Genomic DNA, 21,645 nt, shown 5'->3' on the forward strand with positions numbered 1-21,645 from the left:
GTATTTACAAATCCTGATAACATAGGGCAGGGTTTGTGTAGAACAGGTACAGCTGGTCCGAGCCCTCTCAAGGTATCAGAAGTGAAAGGGGTCTCAAGCGTGGCAGCCCTTAAGAAGAAACATCGGGACTCAGAGAACCGTCCCTACCCTTTAAAACGTGCAAAGGCCCCCCTTGTATTCACAGAGCCCCAAACCGAACCCTTAAACCTCAAGAAGAAGAAGGAGCAGGAACCCCCAGAGGTCCAGGCAGGGCCCTCAATCCCTGAGAAGAACCCTAGGAGTCCTGACCAACAATCAAAACCCTTAGACCTATCCGTAAAAAGAGTTGCTAAACCCCTCAATGATGTCTATACCCCCCTGATCTCCAAGGAGATGGTAGTTGTACCGCCTGTTGTAGAAGTCGTACCGCCTGTTGTAGAAGAGTTGGCGCCACCGCAGACCCCTAAAACAACGCGCCTTTCAAGAAAACATCTTAAGCTGAAGCCTGGGGTCCCGAAGCTACAGATAGCGCCGTCCATGAACACCCCTAGCACACCACAGGATCCAGTCTGCGTCCTGAAACCCCAGAATGATGCAAATAAACTAACTGTTCGTGTAGAGGTGCACGTCCCGGCTCAGACCCCAAGGCAGACTATAAGCGTTCAGGACCATCCTAGGGTCTCCAAATCTGATAATACACAATTAGGAGGGCTTTATAACGGGAGCGCCGCAGTTCTCAAGGCTTTGGGGGACATGGCAGACAGCGATGGTGGAACCACAGAAGCGGTGCACAAGGAGGCTTCGAACAACGGGGGATTACAGAACCCTGGGAACCATGCACCGCACCATAACACAGACATTTCTGCTAGCCCCCATGATTACGACGACGCCAACGACAGCCCCACACATTCCTCATACCCCGGGTCCCCTATTACCCCTCCGGGAGCATACGACCCTACCAGCCCCGCGTCTAGCGTAAGCCCCGCAATGCCCATAGCATTATCTGGGGATAACAATACCGCCTTGGACCCGGGGTCATTACCGTTTATTGCCCAACCCTTTGGTACTTTTTCGTTCATGGACACACCATGGCGTTCGCAATGGGTACCTGTTTCTAAAACACTACAGGCACAGGCTTTACAGAAAGGGGCTAAGGCTGTTAGCAGTAAAGCGGGTCCTGAGGAGTCACAGCCATTTATAAGACCTCGCAAGGCGACACCCACTAATCAGCAGCAAGACGACTCTATAAACATACGGGAGGTCTTGGGGGCGCATGTAAAAGAGATGCAGATGGCTGTTAGAAAACTAAAACGCCAGGCGAACGCCGCTAAATTAAAATTGGGGTTGGGGGTTACCAATAACTTTTACAAGAGGGCGGCCCAACAGAAGGTCATGCGAAGGGTTGATATCTGTAAAAAAGTGATCATCCAGACGTGTCAGGCGGCTGTGGCAGATATATGGGGTATAAGGGCGTGACTATGGCAGAGCCAAACCCTAAAGAGTCCCAGGGTCTGTGGTGTTCATAAGAGGCCCCCGAAATCCAAGTATAACCGTCAGGTACAGAGGTTACTGACAAAGTCCTTACGCTACATACAACTGTTGAAACCCCTGCCACCGGTCTCCCTAGACCCCCTCAAACAAGACAGCCCTGTTTCCCTAGAACCCTTCAAACAAGGTACCATAGTTTCAAGACCACCGCCTGAAACACGGCCTGAAATACTTAACGCTCCACCCCCTACCCCCTTCAAATGTCCGACGAGCCATCTGGTCAGACATTTGAAGGGGGTTGGGGGTGGGGCGTTAAAACTCCAAACCTCTGGACATTCAGAAGAACCGCGTGTTGGATCTGTAGGCCTCCATGAACAAGACGTACACCGCCACAAACCACCCTGTTCAGATAGGCTGGGGCCTGGATCCTAGAAAAGCATGGGCCCGTAAAAAAAACACAAAAGTGGGTTAATAGTGCAAGGCAGCGTAGGCTTTTAATACGTAAGCTGAAGAAGGCTAGAATATGCGCTACCCGGCGGTTTACAAGGATCCCCGAGACAGGGCACGACCTGAACCCCCAAAATGACACACCAGAGAACAACGGCTTAAGTCACACTCCTAATGCTGAGGGTTCAGAGCCCTTGTTTTTAGAGAGTGTTAGAAGTTACAGGCGTCCTGTAGAGAGGTTTAACGCCGTAGAACACTATGAGGAGTTTAGATTTGTTAACCTACACCATATAACATCATCCGATCATGGGGTTCTTGCTATACATCAGGCCGTGCAGGAGCTCATAGAAAGGTTGTTACGCGATGTGGGTCCTAATGACTTTTTCCAACTCCGCTTCCAGGGGCAGGGTTTTGACCGTCCTTTGTTCACAAGGAGGAAGGCCCGAGATGTGTTTGACGCTGTGCAATTTTTAGAAAACCTCTCCAGGCTATTACAGAGTAAGGCGGAGCTAGTCGCCTATGGCACTTTTAGAGTCATAGCCCTCATTGTACGGGGGCGTGAGGGTGGTGTTTCCAGACCTTTAAAGAGCATACTATACAGTCAGCTAATTGGTAAGAAGCACCGGTGGCTGCTCAACTTTAACAACCCAGCCTCCAATACCTGTCTGGCGGCCAGCATCGTGGGGCTGCTGATGGATCGTAAGACCCCTGACGCTGTCATTCTGTCTAGAGCGGCTGAAGCCCATGAGGTTCTTGAAATACCTCCTGACCGCCTGGTCGGCTTTGGTGACATAGGTCTTTTTGAGGACTATTTCGCAGTGACGGTGGAAGTTCTTTATCACAACGGTTCCTGGCAGTACTTTACAACGGGGGAACGTGTGAGAAACAAGACCGTATATGTCCTTCATAACGAAAATCATTTTTACGAAATCTTGAACCTTAAAGGTTTTCTGGGGGTTAAGTATGTGTGCTCCCATTGTGATCATATATACAACAATAGAACATATCACCAGTGTGAAATGCATTGTAAGATGTGTCAGAGGGACGGATGTATAGAAGACGCTACCTTGAAGGTGCGGTGCGGCACGTGTAGGATGTTTTGTCGCTCGCAAGACTGCTTGAGCATACACATGAAATCTTTTAACTGTATCCCTAAAAAGGATTGCCTCGAGTGTGGTCGGTATGTGGCAACGGATCACAAGTGCAAAGGCATGATATGCCCCAGGTGCCATGTGTCTTTCACGGTCGGCACCAACCATCAGTGTTACATGGTTAATGGGCTCCCCCAAACCAAGACCGAAAACTATATAGTGTTTGATATAGAGTGCACCCAAGAGACGGGGGTACACCAGCCTAACTATATTTACGCCCACCACCTAACTTCCGACGCTAGCTGGGAGTTTGAAGGCAGAACGTGCGTTGGGGATTTCCTCAGCACTTTCATTCAAACCAAATTCCAAGGGTATACCATGCTCGCCCACAATTCGAAAGCCTATGACTCCTTCTTTATTCTGCAAAACATGATTCGTGAAAAGATCCAAGTTGAACTCATAACCCAGGGTTCTAAACTGATGCTGATGACGGTATGCTCTTTACAAATACGGTTCATAGACACCCTGAATTTCCTACCCATGAAATTGAGCAAGCTGCCTAAGGCCTTTGGGTTCCCAGGATGTAAAGGTTATTTTCCACACTTTTTTAACACCTGGGCTAACCAGAATTATGTGGGACCCATGCCGCCTCCTAACAGCTACGGGGTTGAATACATGATGCCTGATGAGAAAGAGAGCTTTCTACAATGGTACTCTGAAAACCGTGAAAAGGAGTTGAAAGCTTATTGTCAGGCTGATGTAATGATCCTACGGCAAGCTTGTAACCTCTTCAGAGATGCTGTGGTGTCTATGACTAAAACAGGCAAGGTCTTGAAATCCAAGACAACGACTAAGAAAGTCAAGGCCTTGAAATCCAAGACCCTAACTAAAAAGGGGCTGGCCGTGAAATCCAAAACCCCTAAAAGGCTAGAAGCGGCCGAATACATAGACCCGTTTCAAAACGTCACTCTGGCCTCCATGTGTATGTTCATCTACAAGCACATGTTTTTGATGCCCGAAACTATCGCTCTAGTACCGCCAGACCTCTATAACGGTAAACAGAAACGTTATTCAACCCCATCCATCCAATGGCTCATGCACGTCTCTGAGAAGGAAGACATACAAATTCAGCATGCCTTACAGGGTGGTGAATACCGCCTGGGCCCCTATCACCTGGACGGGTACTCTGTAATTAAGGGTGTGCCGACGGCCTTTGAATTCAACGGCTGTTTTTACCACGGCTGCCCCAAGTGTTACAAACCCCATGAGTATAACAAAATGCTGGGTGCCACATTTGAACACTTATACAGACGTACTCTCACAAAGGCCCAGTATGTTGAAAAGCAGGGTTTTGCTATGAGAGTTCTTTGGGAGCACGAGTGGTTAGACATGTTAAAAACAGACACTGACCTCTGCTCTTTTCTTAACACTCGTGATTTACCCAAACCTCTGGAGCCCCGCGATGCCTTATACGGGGGTCGTACAAATGCCATACAGCTGTACAAGGCCGCTGGTGAGGGTGAGAAAATACACTACTATGATTTCACCAGTCTGTACCCTTTTGTGAACAAAACAAAGTTGTACCCCGTGGGTCACCCCACAATCATCTATAGAGATTTTAAGCCCCTAAAGGAATACTTTGGGCTGGTCAAATGTGAAATCTATCCTCCTAAGCAGCTTTACTTTCCTGTGTTACCATGCTGAGTCGATGGTAAGCTGCTGTTCCCCCTCTGTCGAACATGTGCGATGTTTAAAGAGGTTGGTGTTTGCAGCCACACCGAAGAACAAAGGATGCTCACAGGCACTTGGTGTAGCATCGAGGTACAGGCTGCCTTAGAGAAAGGGTACAGGCTCGGCAGAGTACACGAAGTGTGGCATTTTAAGGACACTACAACACAACTCTTTGCACCCTACATTGATTTGTTTCTCAGAGACAAGCATGAAGCCTCAGGGTATCCAGAATGGTGTACTAGTCAGGATGCAAAACAGAAATACATCGCTGACTACTACGCTCACGAGGGTATCCGTCTACGACCCCATCTGATAGAGGTCAACCCTGCACGTCGCCAGCTAGCCAAACTCTGTCTAAACTCCTTGTGGGGAAAATTTGCACAGCACACAAGCCTGTCAAATACTACCTTAATAACAGATCCTGATGAACTGTTCAAGTACCTGTTTGCTCCATGCTACGAAGTGTCCAGCTGTGAGTTTATCGATGACGATACCGCTGCTGTGTGTTGGAAATACACCCAAGAGTACCCCACAACGTGTAACAACATAAACATTTTCATAGCCTGCTTCACGACAGCCCACGCGCGTCTAGAGCTTTACGGGGTTATGGATAAGCTCCAGGAGCGCTGCTTGTATCATGATACAGACTCTGTGATTTTTGTGAGCAAACCGGGGGATGAAGACCCACCTCTAGGGGATTATCTGGGTAATCTGACCAGCGAGCTAGATAAGGATGAGTATATATTGGAATATACGTCCTCGGGACCTAAGACATACAGTTACCGCACAAACAAGAACAAAGTGTGTATGAAGGTCAAAGGGATAACATTAAATGTCAGCAACACCCTAAAAATCAATTTTGATAGTTTGAAGAATCTGGTGCATGAATACGCTACCGCAGCCGATTCTGACAATGCTAAAACTATAGTCGTGAACCAGCCCTGCATAGTCAGATCCAAAAAGAAGTGGGAAATTACAACCCAGCCCCTACATAAAACATTGCGAGTTGTTTTTGATAAAAGGGTCCTGACTGCTGACTATAAAACCCTGCCTTATGGTTATTAGGCCCATTAGAGAACCAACCTCCAGATCATGGACACCAGGCTGCAACACCCGTTCTCCTGCGTGCTAGCAGGACCCTCAAACTGCGGTAAAAGCTACTTTATAAAAAAGCTCCTAGAAAATGCAGGCTCTGTTTTATCACAAACCCCTAACAACATTGTGTGGCTTTATTCATGCTGGCAGCCTCTTTATACAGACTTAGCTCGGAGGTTCCCCCATATCAAATTTATAGAGGGCATACCGGATAACCTCAACGATGACGAGCTACTGCCCCCTACCCTTGTAAATATGATAATTGTCGATGACCTTATGCGTGAAGGTGGTGATCATCCGGAGTTAGAGAGAGCTTTTACTCAATATTCACATCATCGCAATCTAAGCATCTGCTACATTGTGCAGAACTTGTTTTACAAGGGAAAGAACAGTCGGTCTATAGCTCTCAACGCTTCATACCTTGTTTTATTTAAAAACCCCCGTGACAAACAACAAATATCCGTCATAGCTAAGCAGATGTACCCCGGCAACACACACTTCTTCATGGAGGCCTTTAACGACGCTACATCAAAACACCACGGGTACCTGCTGGTAGACTTAAAAAATGAAACTCTAGAAGACTATAGACTGAGGGCTGATATTTTTCCACCCGACCTCCCTGTAGTTTACACCCCAATGCCCAAGACCCGACCCTATAAAAAGCCGCGCTGATGCCTTTTAGAGCCATTTACAGACCCTCCCTTATAACACACGGTGTTGACCATGTCTGCCCGCCTACGTCGCAATCTAGCTCTCCTGAAAATGCTTGCTACAGCCAGCCCCCAACACAGAAAGGCCATCCTGGGCGCCGCTTCTGACGATTTAGTGTCTGCCATTTCAGAAATAGCCCTAAACACCCTAAAAGGCAACGTTCCTATATCAAAGCGTCAGTTGCAGGTGTTGAAGAAGAAGAGGGGTCTTATCAGGAAGCTCAGTAATAAAAGGGCATCGCTCATCACAAAGAAGAAACTGGTGAGACAGTCTGGGGGTTTTATAGGTAACTTGTTGGGCATTGCTATACTTATAATTACAAGCCTCATCACGGGCCGGTGATGGAACACGCCACAAAAATGTATCTGGTGCCTAGGCAACAAATGGAGCATATGGGGTCTTCCTCGGACAAGGCCTGGGATATCCGTAGAAATGAGACTCTACGTCTGGATACTGAAATTCAAGAAATTTTGAGCAGGACCGATCTAAATCCCTACGACAAGGCTAACCTTTACACCGCCACTCTCAAAAAATTCTTAAATTCCTACACCCAGTGGAATACCGAGAAAAACAAGCTGACTCTATATACCCCAGACTCTGAACAACCAACAGCTCCAGCCAACGCCCCGCAGCCCCTGCAGCCGCCTCCCGATCTTGCAACATCCTCAGATACCTTTGTTGGCGATCTCTTAAAAAATATAAGCCAGAGACACAGAGGGGCTGCGCAGATGATAATGAGTAAACTCGCAGCTTCTAAAGACCTAACCTCTTGGAATGAGCGAGGTGAATTACTCTACAGGGGACAACCGGTTGCAGGGTCGCACATGTACGATCTAGTCAAAGGTCTCACGCATCCCAAAATCCTAACGCCTCAAAATGCGCCTCGGGGTTGGGATCAGTTTCTGCAAGCCACTGCTGAACTCAATATACCCTCCACGCTCGTTGGGAATAATGAACACCGTCGCCTGTTGGAAAATTTGAAGGACCCCCTACTACCATCGCCTATAAGTTCTGAAGTTCGAAGGCTATCCCCGACATGGTCGACCCCTGCACCTAAGGCGCCACCGCGCAAAAAGACTGTGCCCAAACCCCTCACGTGGATTACGCCTTGATGGTTCTACAGACTTTTTGAATAATTGTGTGTATTATATGTATAAACGTTCCTGGTTTTTTCGACTTCATTGGTTTCTTCAATAAAGTATGTGAAACTGATGACCCACCTACCAACCTGTTTGTAATAAACACATGTTATAACTTTTCAAGCCGTCTCAGTCGTCTTTTAAAACATTTAAGGTGCATGTATATTGAAATACGGAGTCTGAATACATGTTTTTTAAAATATAATGTCTTTATTTTACATGTTCAACATTAAGCATACGATTGTTATAAACCCTTACAGTTTTGACAAGCTACATATTCGGTTTTCACAGGTCTGACCGACGCCCTTGTGTTTTCTTTTACATATTTCACAACTATACTGTCATTGTTAACAGGATCCCTCGAATATAGATTTAAGAAATTTCTAAACATTAAGCATACGATTGTTATAAACCCTTACAGTTTTGACAAGCTACATATTCGGTTTTCACAGGTCTGACCGACGCCCTTGTGTTTTCTTTTACATATTTCACAACTATACTGTCATTGTTAACAAGATCCCTCGAATATAGATTTAAGAAACGAAAGACCCTCTGACATTTTACTGATAAAATAAATACAGTGTTCCCCGCATGTGATGGCCATGGAATCCTGCACCCTCAGCTTGTTATACTCCACCACCGCTGCAGCTTTTTTCACAAACTTGAATATGGGCCGTGTATAGAGTCTGTGTTCAGGGAACTCTGCTGTACTGTCAAACACTGTAACCTTGTCCCTCGCTATAAACATGGCGGCCCAGTGTGTCCCACTCTTGTCATGCGTGTCTGTGTTAAAGACTAGGGTGCACGGTCTTTCTGGCCCTATTTCGCTTGGTAACCCATCGCTAGGGAAAACACCCAAAAAGTATTTCCTAGCGTATTTATGTCTGTTTAAGAAGTCACGTATCTGTACAGTATCCATTTCGCAAATGTTTTTAAAGATAGTCAAACAAAATCTGTCTTGCGTGGTTGATCTGTATGATGCTGTCGAATACCGAGAATACGACCATGTTCACATTAGCCACCAGCGGGTCGGCAAAACGTATTTCAGCTTTTAGATTCCCATTTTTGACCAGGTTGTAGTGATCGCCATCTTCCATGTCCGGTGTCAGGTCGAATGCGAACAGCGTGTATCCGCTCCCATAGCCTTCTCTTGACACGGCTACACCACAGTCCCTTTGATGCTTTCCTGTTATCGAAACCAGACCCTGATATTCCCTGATGTAATGACCGGCTGCAAAACTGGGTGTGTAGGGTTTTGCAGGAATCACAGTGCCCTCGTGGACCAGCGCCGCGTAGTTGATTTTGTAGTGTTTAAAATTGAAGGGGTTTGAGGCATAGGTACCACTAAAAGCTGTATTGTCCACAAAACCTATGATGATGAGTTTGGGTAGCTGGCCCAGAAATAAATTCTGCTGCTGTGTTAAGCGGGTTCCTGCAGGGATGCTGAATACCTTCAGAGATACTCTTTCCACAGCGTACTTGGCGTTGGATATTTGTAAAGCTTCGGCGTGCGCCAACCTGACGCTCGGTGACACTTTCACTCTCTTTACAAACAGGCTCGCGGCCAGGATGCTCGCGCCCGCTGATGAGGCAGAATGAGTCCTTGTTGCGAGTGAGCTTGAGCTTAAGATCAATTCCGTTGATGAGCAGTTTATCTTGGAAGAAGAGGTCTGAATGTATGCGACCTAGGAGGTCAAAGGTACGACTACTTGCCGCCTGCCTTGCTCTTTTTATAAAACCCTTATTGGCTCCATCCAGAGCTGTGATTTCAAACTGTCCGTATGTATCCCGGTGAAACAGACCCGCTGAAAGTTGTGTGTCAAGGGCATCGCTACTGTAATTTAGAATGCTCTCGATGTAGGCTCTGTAGGCGTACATGTTATCGTTCTGGGTGATGAGTCGATCACCCAAGGTGATGTCCACTTGGTTAAACAGGGTAGCTAGCGGGTAAGCGATCGTTGCCACTTTAGCGTCGTCTTCAATGTCGGTCCCATCGGCTTTGACGATTTTAAACATAAGATGTAGCAACGTGTTGTTGAGATCCAAATACATATCCGTGGACCCTGACACAAAAAACTCTATGGGGGCCAGCGGCGTCAGCGCTGCTAAAGGTGATACCTCCATGAAGAAGCTGTTTTCGATGCTTGTCTGCGTGGGTTTTAGACTAAACAAGTCTAACTCTGATTTGGCGCACTCTCCAGATCCACAATGTACGAAGGCCATGTCTGTGTTTACGAGGCTTTAAAAAATATTTACTTTAGAGCCGTTTCGCTTCTTGGCAGCTCTCTTCCTTCTTGGGGCTCTTCTTTTCTGAGTGCGTTTTGAAGAGCTCCTCCTTTTTTTATAGGGGGCCGGAGGGCCCCTGCATCTGGAAACCCCACGTTTCCTTTTGACACTCGCGCGTGGTTTATACATCAAACCCGCTCCTTCTTGAGGTTGCTTGTTCATGCGCTCTGCAACCGCCGATGTAACAGACCCCACCACCTCCTGGGCAGTGTTCGTGGCAGCCGCCTTAACATGGGGTTTTGCAATTTCATAGCCTCTTCTCAGGAAAGGCATAGCTCTTCTAAACAGACTTCTAAAGAATCCTCCTAATCCAGCCCCGTACATAACAGGTGACCCTTGAAAGTACGGCGGTCCTCCATAACCGGCTTGACTTCTGTAATAGTCTCTGTACATAGACGGATCTCCGTAGGTTTTCATAACCACCATTCCTGCTGCTTAATATCCCCTGTCGTGTCTAGGCCTTAAATGAAGCTTAACAATAACTTTCCCGTATTTAAAGGCCACCGGCTCAGACTGATCATCGTAGATCATAATTGAAATAGTGTCAAAATGGTTTTTAGAAACGGCGACGTAGTCAGGTTTGTTAAATTGGATTTTGAACATGGTATTATTATCACCCTGTACATGAACACATCTTAACAGCGGCGAGTAACTATCCCCGATCCTCTGAGCCTCTACAATATCGCCATACACATAGAGCGTGTAGAACCCCCCGTTAATATCGGGGCACGTGTGATCTTGTTCCACCGGACTTTTCACATGTTGTACCGTCCCTAAAACCCTTTTTAATTTACCGGAGCAGTTAAACAGAGTATTGCGGTTTATGGATTTGAGAAACACCTTCCTTCTAACGTTATCTAGCACCAGATGAATATTCGGCAGCGGTTCTATGGCAGCTATGGATTTGTTGATGGCTTCGACAACGCTTGAAACGCTTGGGTAGTAGCCGTGAGGGAAGGATACGTTTAGGACCTTGGGGTCCTGTTCACGCTTGAATTGGAACTTGGTTTCGGCCGCTGTAAAGGTATTCCATGTTCTAGGGTACTGGATTTCTGTTAGGGCAACCTCCCAGTCCCCTTTCAGGTCCACAGGCTTAGCCAATTTGACGGTGTAATTAGAAATCTGATTGTTGGGGAACATGCCCTTAGAGGCGTTGGATGGTAAGGTTATATAAAAGGGTTTTGTCTCCATCGTATCAGCTGTTTTGAGCTCCCACACCCTTCAGGGAACTGGCCAACACCCAACTGTTAAATTTCTCAGGCCACCCCCGCCATTTGACATATGCCTGGCTCTTAGCCCCGCTACCTTTCCTTTTCAGAACCTTTTCAACCCTGTACACCCTGTTCGGATCATCTGGCACTTTTTGTAACTCTTCCTTGTAAAAAACCCCAGACACCGTTTCCCCATCGTAGTCCTTTAACCTGTAAATATATAGCCCTTCCTTAAGCTCCACACTTTCCACTATAAATATTTCATCGCTAAAAGTCTGCTGGTAACCCTTCGTGAAGACTCCTTTCAATTTTGAAATCCTTACGTGATCACCTTTTTTAAAAACAGGCTTCTTCACCTTTGTATCGAATTTACGACCATACACATTTCTCCAAACAGTTAACGAATTACTAGGTGTCACATCTTCGGGGGCCCTTTTGATGGTCCTGTGATAACTGGCATTATATACAGCTAAGAAAGCCTGCAGAACATCCACGTATCTGTAGGTGTTGTGGGCCGTAAAATACCTCCACATCTTAGACTTTAAGGTTCTGTTAAACCGTTCTACAACATCTGCTTTTACCTCCGTGTGTGTTACAAAATGTTGAACATTGTGTTGCTTTAATAATTTCTGAAATGCCTTATTTAAGAATTCTTTTCCGGCGTCTGTTTGTAGTTTTTGAGGAATACGCCCCTTATCGAAGATGGTTTTAAAAGCGGCTGTGACGCTAGCCCCACTTTTATCACACAGCGCCTCTGCGTAGGCGTACTTGGACAACACATCTATGACGGTTAATATATAACAAGATCCGCTGGTATGTTTTGCTATATCTTGAAGACTTATTATGTCCGCTTGCCATTGATAATCTATTTGCGCATTAACGATTGTTGGGCGTCTCTTAAAATGTCTTCTGGCCGGTTTATGGAGTGAATACGCCTCCTTGCCTGATAACCAAGTCTTCACAGCTTCTCTGCTCACCGACTCCTTTTCATCCACAGCCCTTCTATATAGAGCTTCGGCGCTCCCCAAGCTGCCAACTCCCCTAGTATCGTAATAAAGTTTTCTTAACACGCCCCCCTGCATGTTATCAGCCGTTACACAATGCAATGAATGACGCTTGTTTTGTGTAAGAACATTTTATTTAAAAAATAAAGAATAGTAGCAAAATCATAGACATGGGTTTCATATATTTTCACATTCTGTATAGTACGACTTAACACAGCACCACCCTTTTGGATTTAACATTCTACTAGTTTGTTCTAAATACACGCTATCATGTAACGTTACATAAGAACCTGCTTAAAACAGTCTTCGGGGGGCCAAAGACCATACTTGTCTATTTTTTTTATATACATTACACATACGCCTTGCTATGAGTCTTTCTATCATCCTTCTATTGAAAGCAGTGTCCATTCCCTGCATAGCGGTTAGTTTTGAGCTAGGGTCTAAGGCGTATCTGATCTCATTGACTGCCCCCATCAAGATCATCAACATATCGGGGTGGACATCTTTCTTTTCATTGTACAAACCATACACAACCCTTAGCAGTTTATATACCTTGTAAGGGTCTAGCAAAGTACAAATATATCGTATTGTTCTTGATCTGTATGATTCACACAAGCATTCGTGCGCCGCCTGCTGAGGATCTTTGATTTGATGACCTTGACAAAGGCTGTAATAGTCCCGTTTGACACAATTTAGTACCACAGACGCGGCGAAAGCCTTAACTGCCTGTCGGACGTCGTCGGGCAATCCTGGCTCTTCCTTTTCACACGCGTCGGAGCCGCATACACACTTATCGCAGCCCTCACGGTTTTGACATGTGGAACTTTCAGCTTGTTTTGAACACCACAGACAATTGAAAATTACATTGTTCGCTTTTGCAGGTCGCCACCCTGACACATGCCTCCACTCTGTAGCCGGCCTTTTTGGGGTTTCTCTCTAGGTTCAAAATACGACAGAATGACAATACGTTAGTTGAAGAAATAAAATACATCATTTTTGTAACTATCTGCTCATAACATTTTCATACTAACCTCTGCCTTTTCACAGCCCTCTGCGGCGGCTCTGAAATCTTGCGAGTCGCTAATGTCCTGCGATGCCCCATCATCTTCGACGCTTGTCCCAGGCTGTTGCAGACCTTCCTTCTCTGCAGCCGTATTCTCCTGAAGGTCCATGTCTTCATAGACGGGCGTGTTAGGAGGTGTTACAGCCTCTTTACCATAGTGCATTATGAAGTAGGTGCATCCAGCGGGTTTTGCTCTCTAGGGTCAAAAGAAGACAGAATGACAATACGTTAGTTGAAGAAATAAAATACATCATTTTTGTAACTACCTGTTCATAAAATTTTCCTACTAACCTCCGCATTATCACAGCCCTCTGCGGCGGCTCTGAAATCTTGCGAGTCGTTAACGTCCTGCGAGGCCCCAACATCTTCGACGCTTGTCCCAGGCTGTTGCAGACCGGCCTTCTCAGCAGCCGTATTCTCCTGAAGGTCCATGTCTTCATAGACGGGTGTGTTAGGAGGTGCTACAACTTCTTCATCTTCCTCCATGTCCACTGAACTGAGGCCGGCAAGCACACTGTCACTACCCGAGCCTTCACTTTCGCTGCTGTCGCACTTAACCGGGACCATCCGGCATCCGTAATCCTTGAGCCCAAGTTCCTCCATAGGCCTACACAGACCGGTGCCAAAACCAGTAACGTCGCAACCCATATCCCGAGGTGTTTCTTGTTGAGCATTCTCGTCCATTACCAGAGGTGCTAGGCTGCGGTAATATCTATTGATAAGGGTCTGGGAGCCATCCACCCTGGCGCTTTTCACGAACGGGTTGTATCTCTTCATTTTGTCTGTGGGTCCCTTGGCGTATTCAAACGTCTGCTTGCTGTCCACGGCTCTTGCCACATGCTTATATGTATTCTAAGAAACCACAACCCCTAAAAGAGGCGTACACCTCTACAACACAACAAGATCACGTGACCTCAGGACTGCTCCGCAGCTGTTCACCCACCAGCTGTCTGCAACCCCCCAGTTTTAAAACAGGCCCAGACATTTCCCTCCTACATGCACGCACTTTTCTGCGCAGTTTTAAACATATACACAACTATCCATGTTTTGCAGCCAGACATGCCACTTTTAGGACTAGCCCTACATGTCACCCCTTTTAAAACCAGAGTTTTTAAGGCCAGCAGTTTGCGGCCAGCCCTGTCTAATTTAATGCCAGGAGTTTCCTGCCAGACTTGTCAAATTTAAGACTAGACCTGTCAAATTTAATGCCAGAAGTTTGCGGCCAGACCTGTCACTTTTAAGGCCAGGATTTTTGCATGGTGATGTTTGGTATCCCTACCTACTACTGGCAGCACATAACATTAAAGGAATTACTTTACATTGTTAACTAATGCTGCCAGTAGAGCATGAGAACAAATTGGAATACCACAAGCTATCTGGAGAAGCTTGTTGTGAAGTTTCAAGAGTGCTGAAGAAAATGAAACTTCTCATTATTGATGAGGTGAGCATGGTTTCAAACTTGATGCTTGCCTTTGTGCATTTAAGAATGCAGCAAATTCTTAAAACAGAGTATGATGTGTTATTTGGAGGAAAACACGTCATAGTTTTTGGAGATCTACTGCAACTGACACCGGTAAAAGGACAACCAGTATTTAAAACACTTGCCCATGAAGATACTAGAAAGTCTCTTGGCAGTGTTGGTAATGTGAACATTTGGACTAATTTTGAATACAAAGAACTGACAACAAATATGCGACAGGCAAATTATGCTGAATATGGAAGTATTCTTCAAGATATAAGAATTGGAATTCTTTCAAAAAACAGGGAAAGAAGCTTTGGAGAGTCTATTACTTTGCAATGTCTTTCCAAATGAAAATGTAGTTGCTTCAAAAGTGTACGTGGAAATTGCTAAAAATAAGTCAGTGATATGCTTAATGCCGACACTGCGTGAGTGTTCAATATTCAACGAAGAATTATTAAAATTGGAAAATGAAGAAATTGTCAAAATGGAAGCCAACGATAAAATACTACATGAAGGAATCACTATTATTTTAACGGGTACGTTGAGATCAAAACTAGATTGTTTAGAAAAAAAAAATCTAAAACTGCTGGTTTGGAAAAGACACAATGGTGCCGATCACGATCTGGTAAAAAAATTCCCCGTACGACTCGTATCCGGTCTTTTTACCGTACGAATCGTACAAGTGCCGTACAAACTGGCAATTACGAATCGCATGGTAAAAAGTCCATACGAATCGCATTGGGAATTATTCCCCACACGTCCTCGGGTCGGAAAATGTGTCCGACACGTCCACGGACGATTTACCGTACAAATGAAGTCCGACCGCGGAATTACGATCCATCCCGTGCGTCCGATGTTACAAACGGATGGAAAAAACACCGTCCGCACCGAACTCCCATAGCAACCATGGAGACATGTGCCCGCATACGTGCCGAACACCACCCCCAGCCCCCGTATGTACGTGCCGACCCCCCCCAGCCCCCGTACGTTCGAGTCGAACCCCCCACCCAGCCCCTGTACGTTCGTGTCGAACCCCCCGTGTATGTACACCCGTGTACGTGTCGAACCCCCCGTGAATGTACACCCGTGTACGTGTCGAACCCCCCGTGTATGTACACCCGTGTACGTGTCGAACCCCCGTGTATGTACACCCGTGTACGTGTCGAACCCCCCGTGTATGTACACCCGTGTACGTGTCGTACCCCCACCCGTGTATGTACACCCGTGTACGTGTCGCACCCCCCGTGTATGTACACCCCTGTACGTGTCGTACCCCCACCCATGTATGTACACCCGTGTACGTGTCGCACCCCCATGTATGTACACCCCTGTACGTGTCGAACCCCCGTGTATGTACACCCGTGTACGTGTCGCACCCCCGTGTATGTACACCCGTGTATGTTCGAGTCGAACCCCCCTGTGTATGTACACCCGTGTACGTTCGAGTCGAACCCCCCGTGTATGTACACCCGTGTACGTGTCGAACCCCCCGTGTATGTACACCTGTGTACGTTCGAGTTGAACCCCCCTGTGTATGTACACCTGTGTACGTGTCGAACCCCCCCGTGTATGTACACCCGTGTACGTGTCGTACCCCCACCCGTGTATGTACACCCGTGTACGTGTCGTACCCCCACCCGTGTATGTACACCCGTGTACGTTCGAGTCGTCACCCCCGTGTATGTACACCTGTGTACGTGTCGAATCCCCCGTGTATGTACACCCATGTACGTGTCGTACCCCCACCCGTGTATGTACACCCGTGTACGTGTCGTACCCCCACCCGTGTATGTACACCCGTGTACGTTTGAGTCGTCACCCCCGTGTATGTACACCCCTGTACGTGTCGAACCCCCATGTATGTACACCCGTGTACGTGTCGTACCCCCACCCGTGTATGTACACCCTTGTACGTGTCGAACCCCCTGTGTATGTACATCCGTGTACGTGTCGCACCCCCGTGTATGTACACCCCTGTACGTGTCGAACCCCCGTGTATGTACATCCGTGTACGTGTCGCACCCCCCGTGTATGTACACCCCTGTACGTTCGAGTCGTACCCCCACCCGTGTACGTGTCGTACCCCCGTGTATGTACAAACCGTACCCTCACCCGCGGACGTATGGAGCGTACCCCAGGCCCCAACACCAGCACCTTCACACAACATCGCGCATGTACGAGTCGTACCAAGCCAGACACAAGGACAGCACTGTACAACCAAATGGCCGAAGTACACACCGTACACACGTTAAAAACGCACGTACACAACCAGGACAAAGCAAAACAACACAAGAATACACCATTCGAATGGCACAAAGCCACTAAACATGTCCAACAAGCTCAAAAACAACACAATCACTGACCTGCAACTGCCAAAATCCAAAACAGAGGCCCAAAACACAACCACTCCTTATAACACACCCACCCAAAGTTCAAACACAGCCACACCCACCAATGGACCAATAAAAAGGGCCCACACACACAAACCATGAGCCTTTACAACAGACTCACCGCTGCCAGACCCCACAGACAACCTACAGCACCATACTAGAAGCTTGACCACACCTTTCACTTGCACACCTTTACACACACACCTTCACAAACACCCCCACATCACATTCACACACACACCTGCACAACCACACCCACACACCCACAACCATCCACACCCCCCCATCCACACCCACACCCCTCACCATGCCCACTAACAAGAATCCAAAGTTCACTAGCCGAGAGTTGGAGGTCCTTGTCGATGAAATCCTCAGAGTTGAGCCACACCTCTTTGGAACACCATTTCTGAAAAAACATCCATGTGGCAGACCATCGTCGATGCTGTGAATGCTGTTGCGGACACCAGAAGGACCAGGCATGAATGCCAAGCCAGGTGGTACGATCTGCGGAGGAGGGTCAGAGCCAAAATGACGGACGAACACAACCAGGCCAACGTCACTGGAGGAGGGCCGGCCCGAAGACCCGTACACTACCATCCCTGGGAGGAGAGGGTGATGGCCATACTGCCGGTGGTGGCAGTGGACGGATTAGAAGGAGTCCGAGACCCGGGTAAGTACACAAACAACTCACCTCACATGGGGGGAACGTCATCCACAACCAAACTCACAAACAGGCACGCAACCACCCCAAGCTATCGCATGACTCAACCACACTCCATTAACACGCACATGCCACTAGCGCCACCATGCCCCATGCACCCAGCTGGACAATGTCAAGTCACAGGCCACAGAAAACACCAACACAAGACACGGTAACCGGGATGGCGGGAGTGTGGGCCCCAAAAATCACATAGTGCAACTCAGAAGCAGACAACAATGCCCTCTGCCCATATGGCCTAGGTCACAGCCAGACAAACAGTGTGTCCCCACACAGGAAAGACTTGCCAGCAAATGGCGGACGCCTTGCATTAAGACATGGGGGTGAAGGCACTTTTTGCACATGACAGCAGCTAATGAACAGCCAACACTGTGAAAGAGTGGCAGCACACACCACCACAGCAGCAGCGCAGACACAGACACTACACCCAATGGGTGCCTGGAGATCAGAAACAAACTCACATCAACAAGCCAAGGGCCATTCAAAGATCTGCTAACAGTCTGTGCCCAGGAAGCTGGGCTGAGGTGACAGAGGGTGACACACAGAGGGAGGGAGAGGGGGACAGAGAGGGAGGGAGACACAGGGAGACGGACAGAGGGAAGAGGCTGACACACGGAGGGAGGGAGAGGGGGACAGAGAGGGAGGGAGACACAGGGAGACGGACAGAGTGAGGAGGCTGACACACGGAGAGAGGGAGAGGGGGACAGAGAGGGAGGGAGACACAGGGAGACGGACAGAGGGAGGAGGTTGACAGAGGGAGGGAGAAAGTGAGACAGAGGGAGACGGACAGAGGGAGGAGGCTGACACACGGAGGGAGGGAGAGGGGGACAGAGAGGGAGCGAGAAAGGGACACACAGGGAGAGCAAATCAGCCTTGTGGGGTGTGGGAATGTCTGCTCGTCAGCAGGTGGACTGCGTGCATGTAGACAAGGGTGGCCAGTGCCAGAACCCCCCATCTTCTCCATGGCTAAACACAGGGCCATGTCACAACCTGTGCACGAGCACAACGACAGCTACCTGCATTATCTAAGTGTGTGGAACCACTCCATGTGCCCACGTACAGTGCAACACGGAAGGCGCCAATGCATGGCTCTCCACACCTGCCCACTCCACTGCAGTCACAATTGACGCAGCAAGTAAGACTGTGTCACACATAGGTAAAGTCGCAAAAGCTGTGGCCAAGGGACATACCCATGTACAAGTGCACTGTGAGTGGAATGCAAGACATATCCAAATTTCCAGAGGAAATGTGCCAACTTAGAAACCAATGAAACATGGATGTTGCATGGAACAAAATTAACATTGTCTCTCTCACACACAGGTCAACGTCGTGGATCCCCCCCCAACACTGGGGGGGAAGACACACAGGATCCGGCTCGGCGGGATGACGGAGCCACCGGCAGCGACGACTCTCACCACTCTGTGGACGAACCCGACCCCGACCAACCTGGCCCCTCTGGTGTCCAACGACCTGCAGCACCTGCGTCAGGTACAACTGGGCCAACCACCACCCCCACTCCTGCCACATCCCAGGAGACACCCAGGATCCCTGCCCCACCACCACAATGCAGCCAGGCTGGCCAGGAGGGACACGGTGTCCCGGGCACCCAGGAGGAGGCAGGCGACAACGCCAATGCCACCCCTCAGGGGTCCCGGAGACCCGATGTGCCCACAAGGGCAGGCCAGGTGCAAGTGGGCAGGGGTGGTGGGAGTGGAGGACGGCGGAGGGGCGAGCCTGACCAGTTGGCTGGGGAACCGGTATATTCCCATGTCTGAAACATCCTGGACACATACCGGCAGGACACCACGGGCATGGCCCAGGTTGTGTCCATCCTCGAGGGGATCAAGACCCAGCAGGCCCAGCAACATGCGGAGCAACATGCCTGTCTACTGCAACACCAACGGAGGATGGAGGACAGACAGGCTGAGCTCGTGACGGTGTTCACGGGAATTCACAGTACACTCCGTCGGATGGCCGACAACATGGGCAACCCTCCCTGTGCCATCAGGCGTAGAACATCACCACCCACAGGGAGGGATCAGGAGGAGGAGGAGGAGACATCCGACGTAGCATCCCAAACATCGTCACAGCCTGCTTCTGAGGGTCCCCGCAGGAGGGCGGGTCGTCCACGGAAAAGACCGTGAGGGTCGGCGCAACAGCACCATCTCCCAGGACACCTGGCCTGGCACCTGGCCCACTGGAGCAACAGCAGCACAGCATCAAAAGACATTCTCTGCCACATGGACTTGCCGGTCACTGTCTGACCAATGTTGACAAAGACTGTGGCATGGACTCTGAGGATTTCAAATGGCAAGGACACCAACTCCCCAAGTGAACTTTGGATTCCACACACCCGGAAAGCCCCTCATGTCAACCGCCCCCCCCTACCCCAACCAAAATAAAAAGTCACACCATAAAGAGAAGATGCCTACTGATTGCATTATTACCTTACATGTGTCTTGTAAAGTCTAACTATGCCTGAGTTCTCATTTGACTTCAACCATCCACACCCTGGGGCCTGAGTCTGGCACAGGACACACATGGGTCACATTGTAGTAGGCAAGACAGACATGGAGCACCATATACACCCGTGATGGGCCCAACCAGCTGAGGGGGTGGCCGCACAACCGTGCCGACAGACATATTGAGTACAGCTACAGCCATGCGCAGAGGTCAGGGATCATGTGGAGTGTCCTGGGGGGCACCCAGGTATGTGTGGACAGGTGGCAGAACCATGTCCTGCAAGCTTGAGTCAGGTGGATGCAGTGAATGGTGGCCTGGCCAACGTGGGATGCATGGGGATGGCACATGTCACAATACCCACACAGTCATTGACTACATGCACAATACACAGTCTAATCCCACACAAACAGCTTGCATCTTGCTACTCGACACATAGACACATAGCCACTATCACGGAAAAACATGCCAGACATGCCGGATGCACCGTGGCAACACACCAGCATTGACTGAGAAGAGGCACCTTGGAGGCATGGGGACACCTTTATTTGTCATGTATTCGAGATTGCAGAGGCAACTCGGAGTACACATGAACGGTTAATGTGGAGTTACATGTGGGTCCAACACTGGAACCCCCCTTCTGCAGCCCAAATGCGTGATAGCCATGGAACTGGCACACAAGTGTCGGCTAACAGCTAAACACCCCCTGCTGCTCACGGAGAGACTGCCATACACCATTGATCCGCTGATGTGGAAGTCCCACAGCATGTCAAGCCAAGGCAAACCGTATGTCCGAGGGAAGTGTAACACACATTGATGCCATCATCACATTCCACAATCCCATCACTGATGACTATCAACAAGTCTGACCATCTATTCAGGTGTACCCAGCTGCATGTAATGTGTACCATGGTGATGCGACATGTCTGCAGAGGAACCAAACATCGACAGGGGCAGTGTGCATACATCGTGAAAAACTGCCACACCCAATACACCCCTGATGCATCCCTTACCCTAAGGAGACTTCCAAACTTGTCCGTGCGTGTAACGCTGAGTCAGCACACGATGACGTGTCCATGAGGAATAGCAGTGCCACAACAATGCAACCAGCAGACGGCATGCGCAAGTACCTGGGGATATGAGAGACACAAGAAGTCAGCCACAAAAAGCACAGCTACTTGCATGTGCATGTACTCGACACATGTAAGGATGACAACATGCTAGGTCACAATTATGACTGGGGAAATACACTCATCACTGGCACCATCACTCGAGTGACATATCCACACACACCTCTAACTCACGTGGCATACATGCAGATAGACACACACATCGCAACACATGCCACACGGGGACCAATGCATTCACAC

The 21,645-nt window shown here is 48.5% G+C and overlaps 1 protein-coding gene across 1 annotated transcript; it reads right to left on the reverse strand.

Annotated features, from left to right (window-relative positions):
- Window positions 1-12,476: 12,476 nt before the first annotated feature.
- Window positions 12,477-13,677, reverse strand: LOC146871555 (uncharacterized). The gene is made up of 2 exons (XM_085647144.1): window positions 13,537-13,677; window positions 12,477-13,118 (listed from the first exon to the last, which is right to left on the reverse strand). The coding sequence occupies exons 1-2, from the start codon at window positions 13,675-13,677 to the stop codon at window positions 12,477-12,479; spliced, it is 783 nt and encodes a 260-aa protein (XP_085503270.1).
- Window positions 13,678-21,645: the final 7,968 nt, after the last annotated feature.

This window comes from Triturus cristatus, chromosome 1_1 (genome assembly GCF_964204655.1).
Source record: "Triturus cristatus chromosome 1_1, aTriCri1.1, whole genome shotgun sequence".
NCBI classification, from domain to species: Eukaryota; Metazoa; Chordata; class Amphibia; order Caudata; family Salamandridae; genus Triturus; species Triturus cristatus.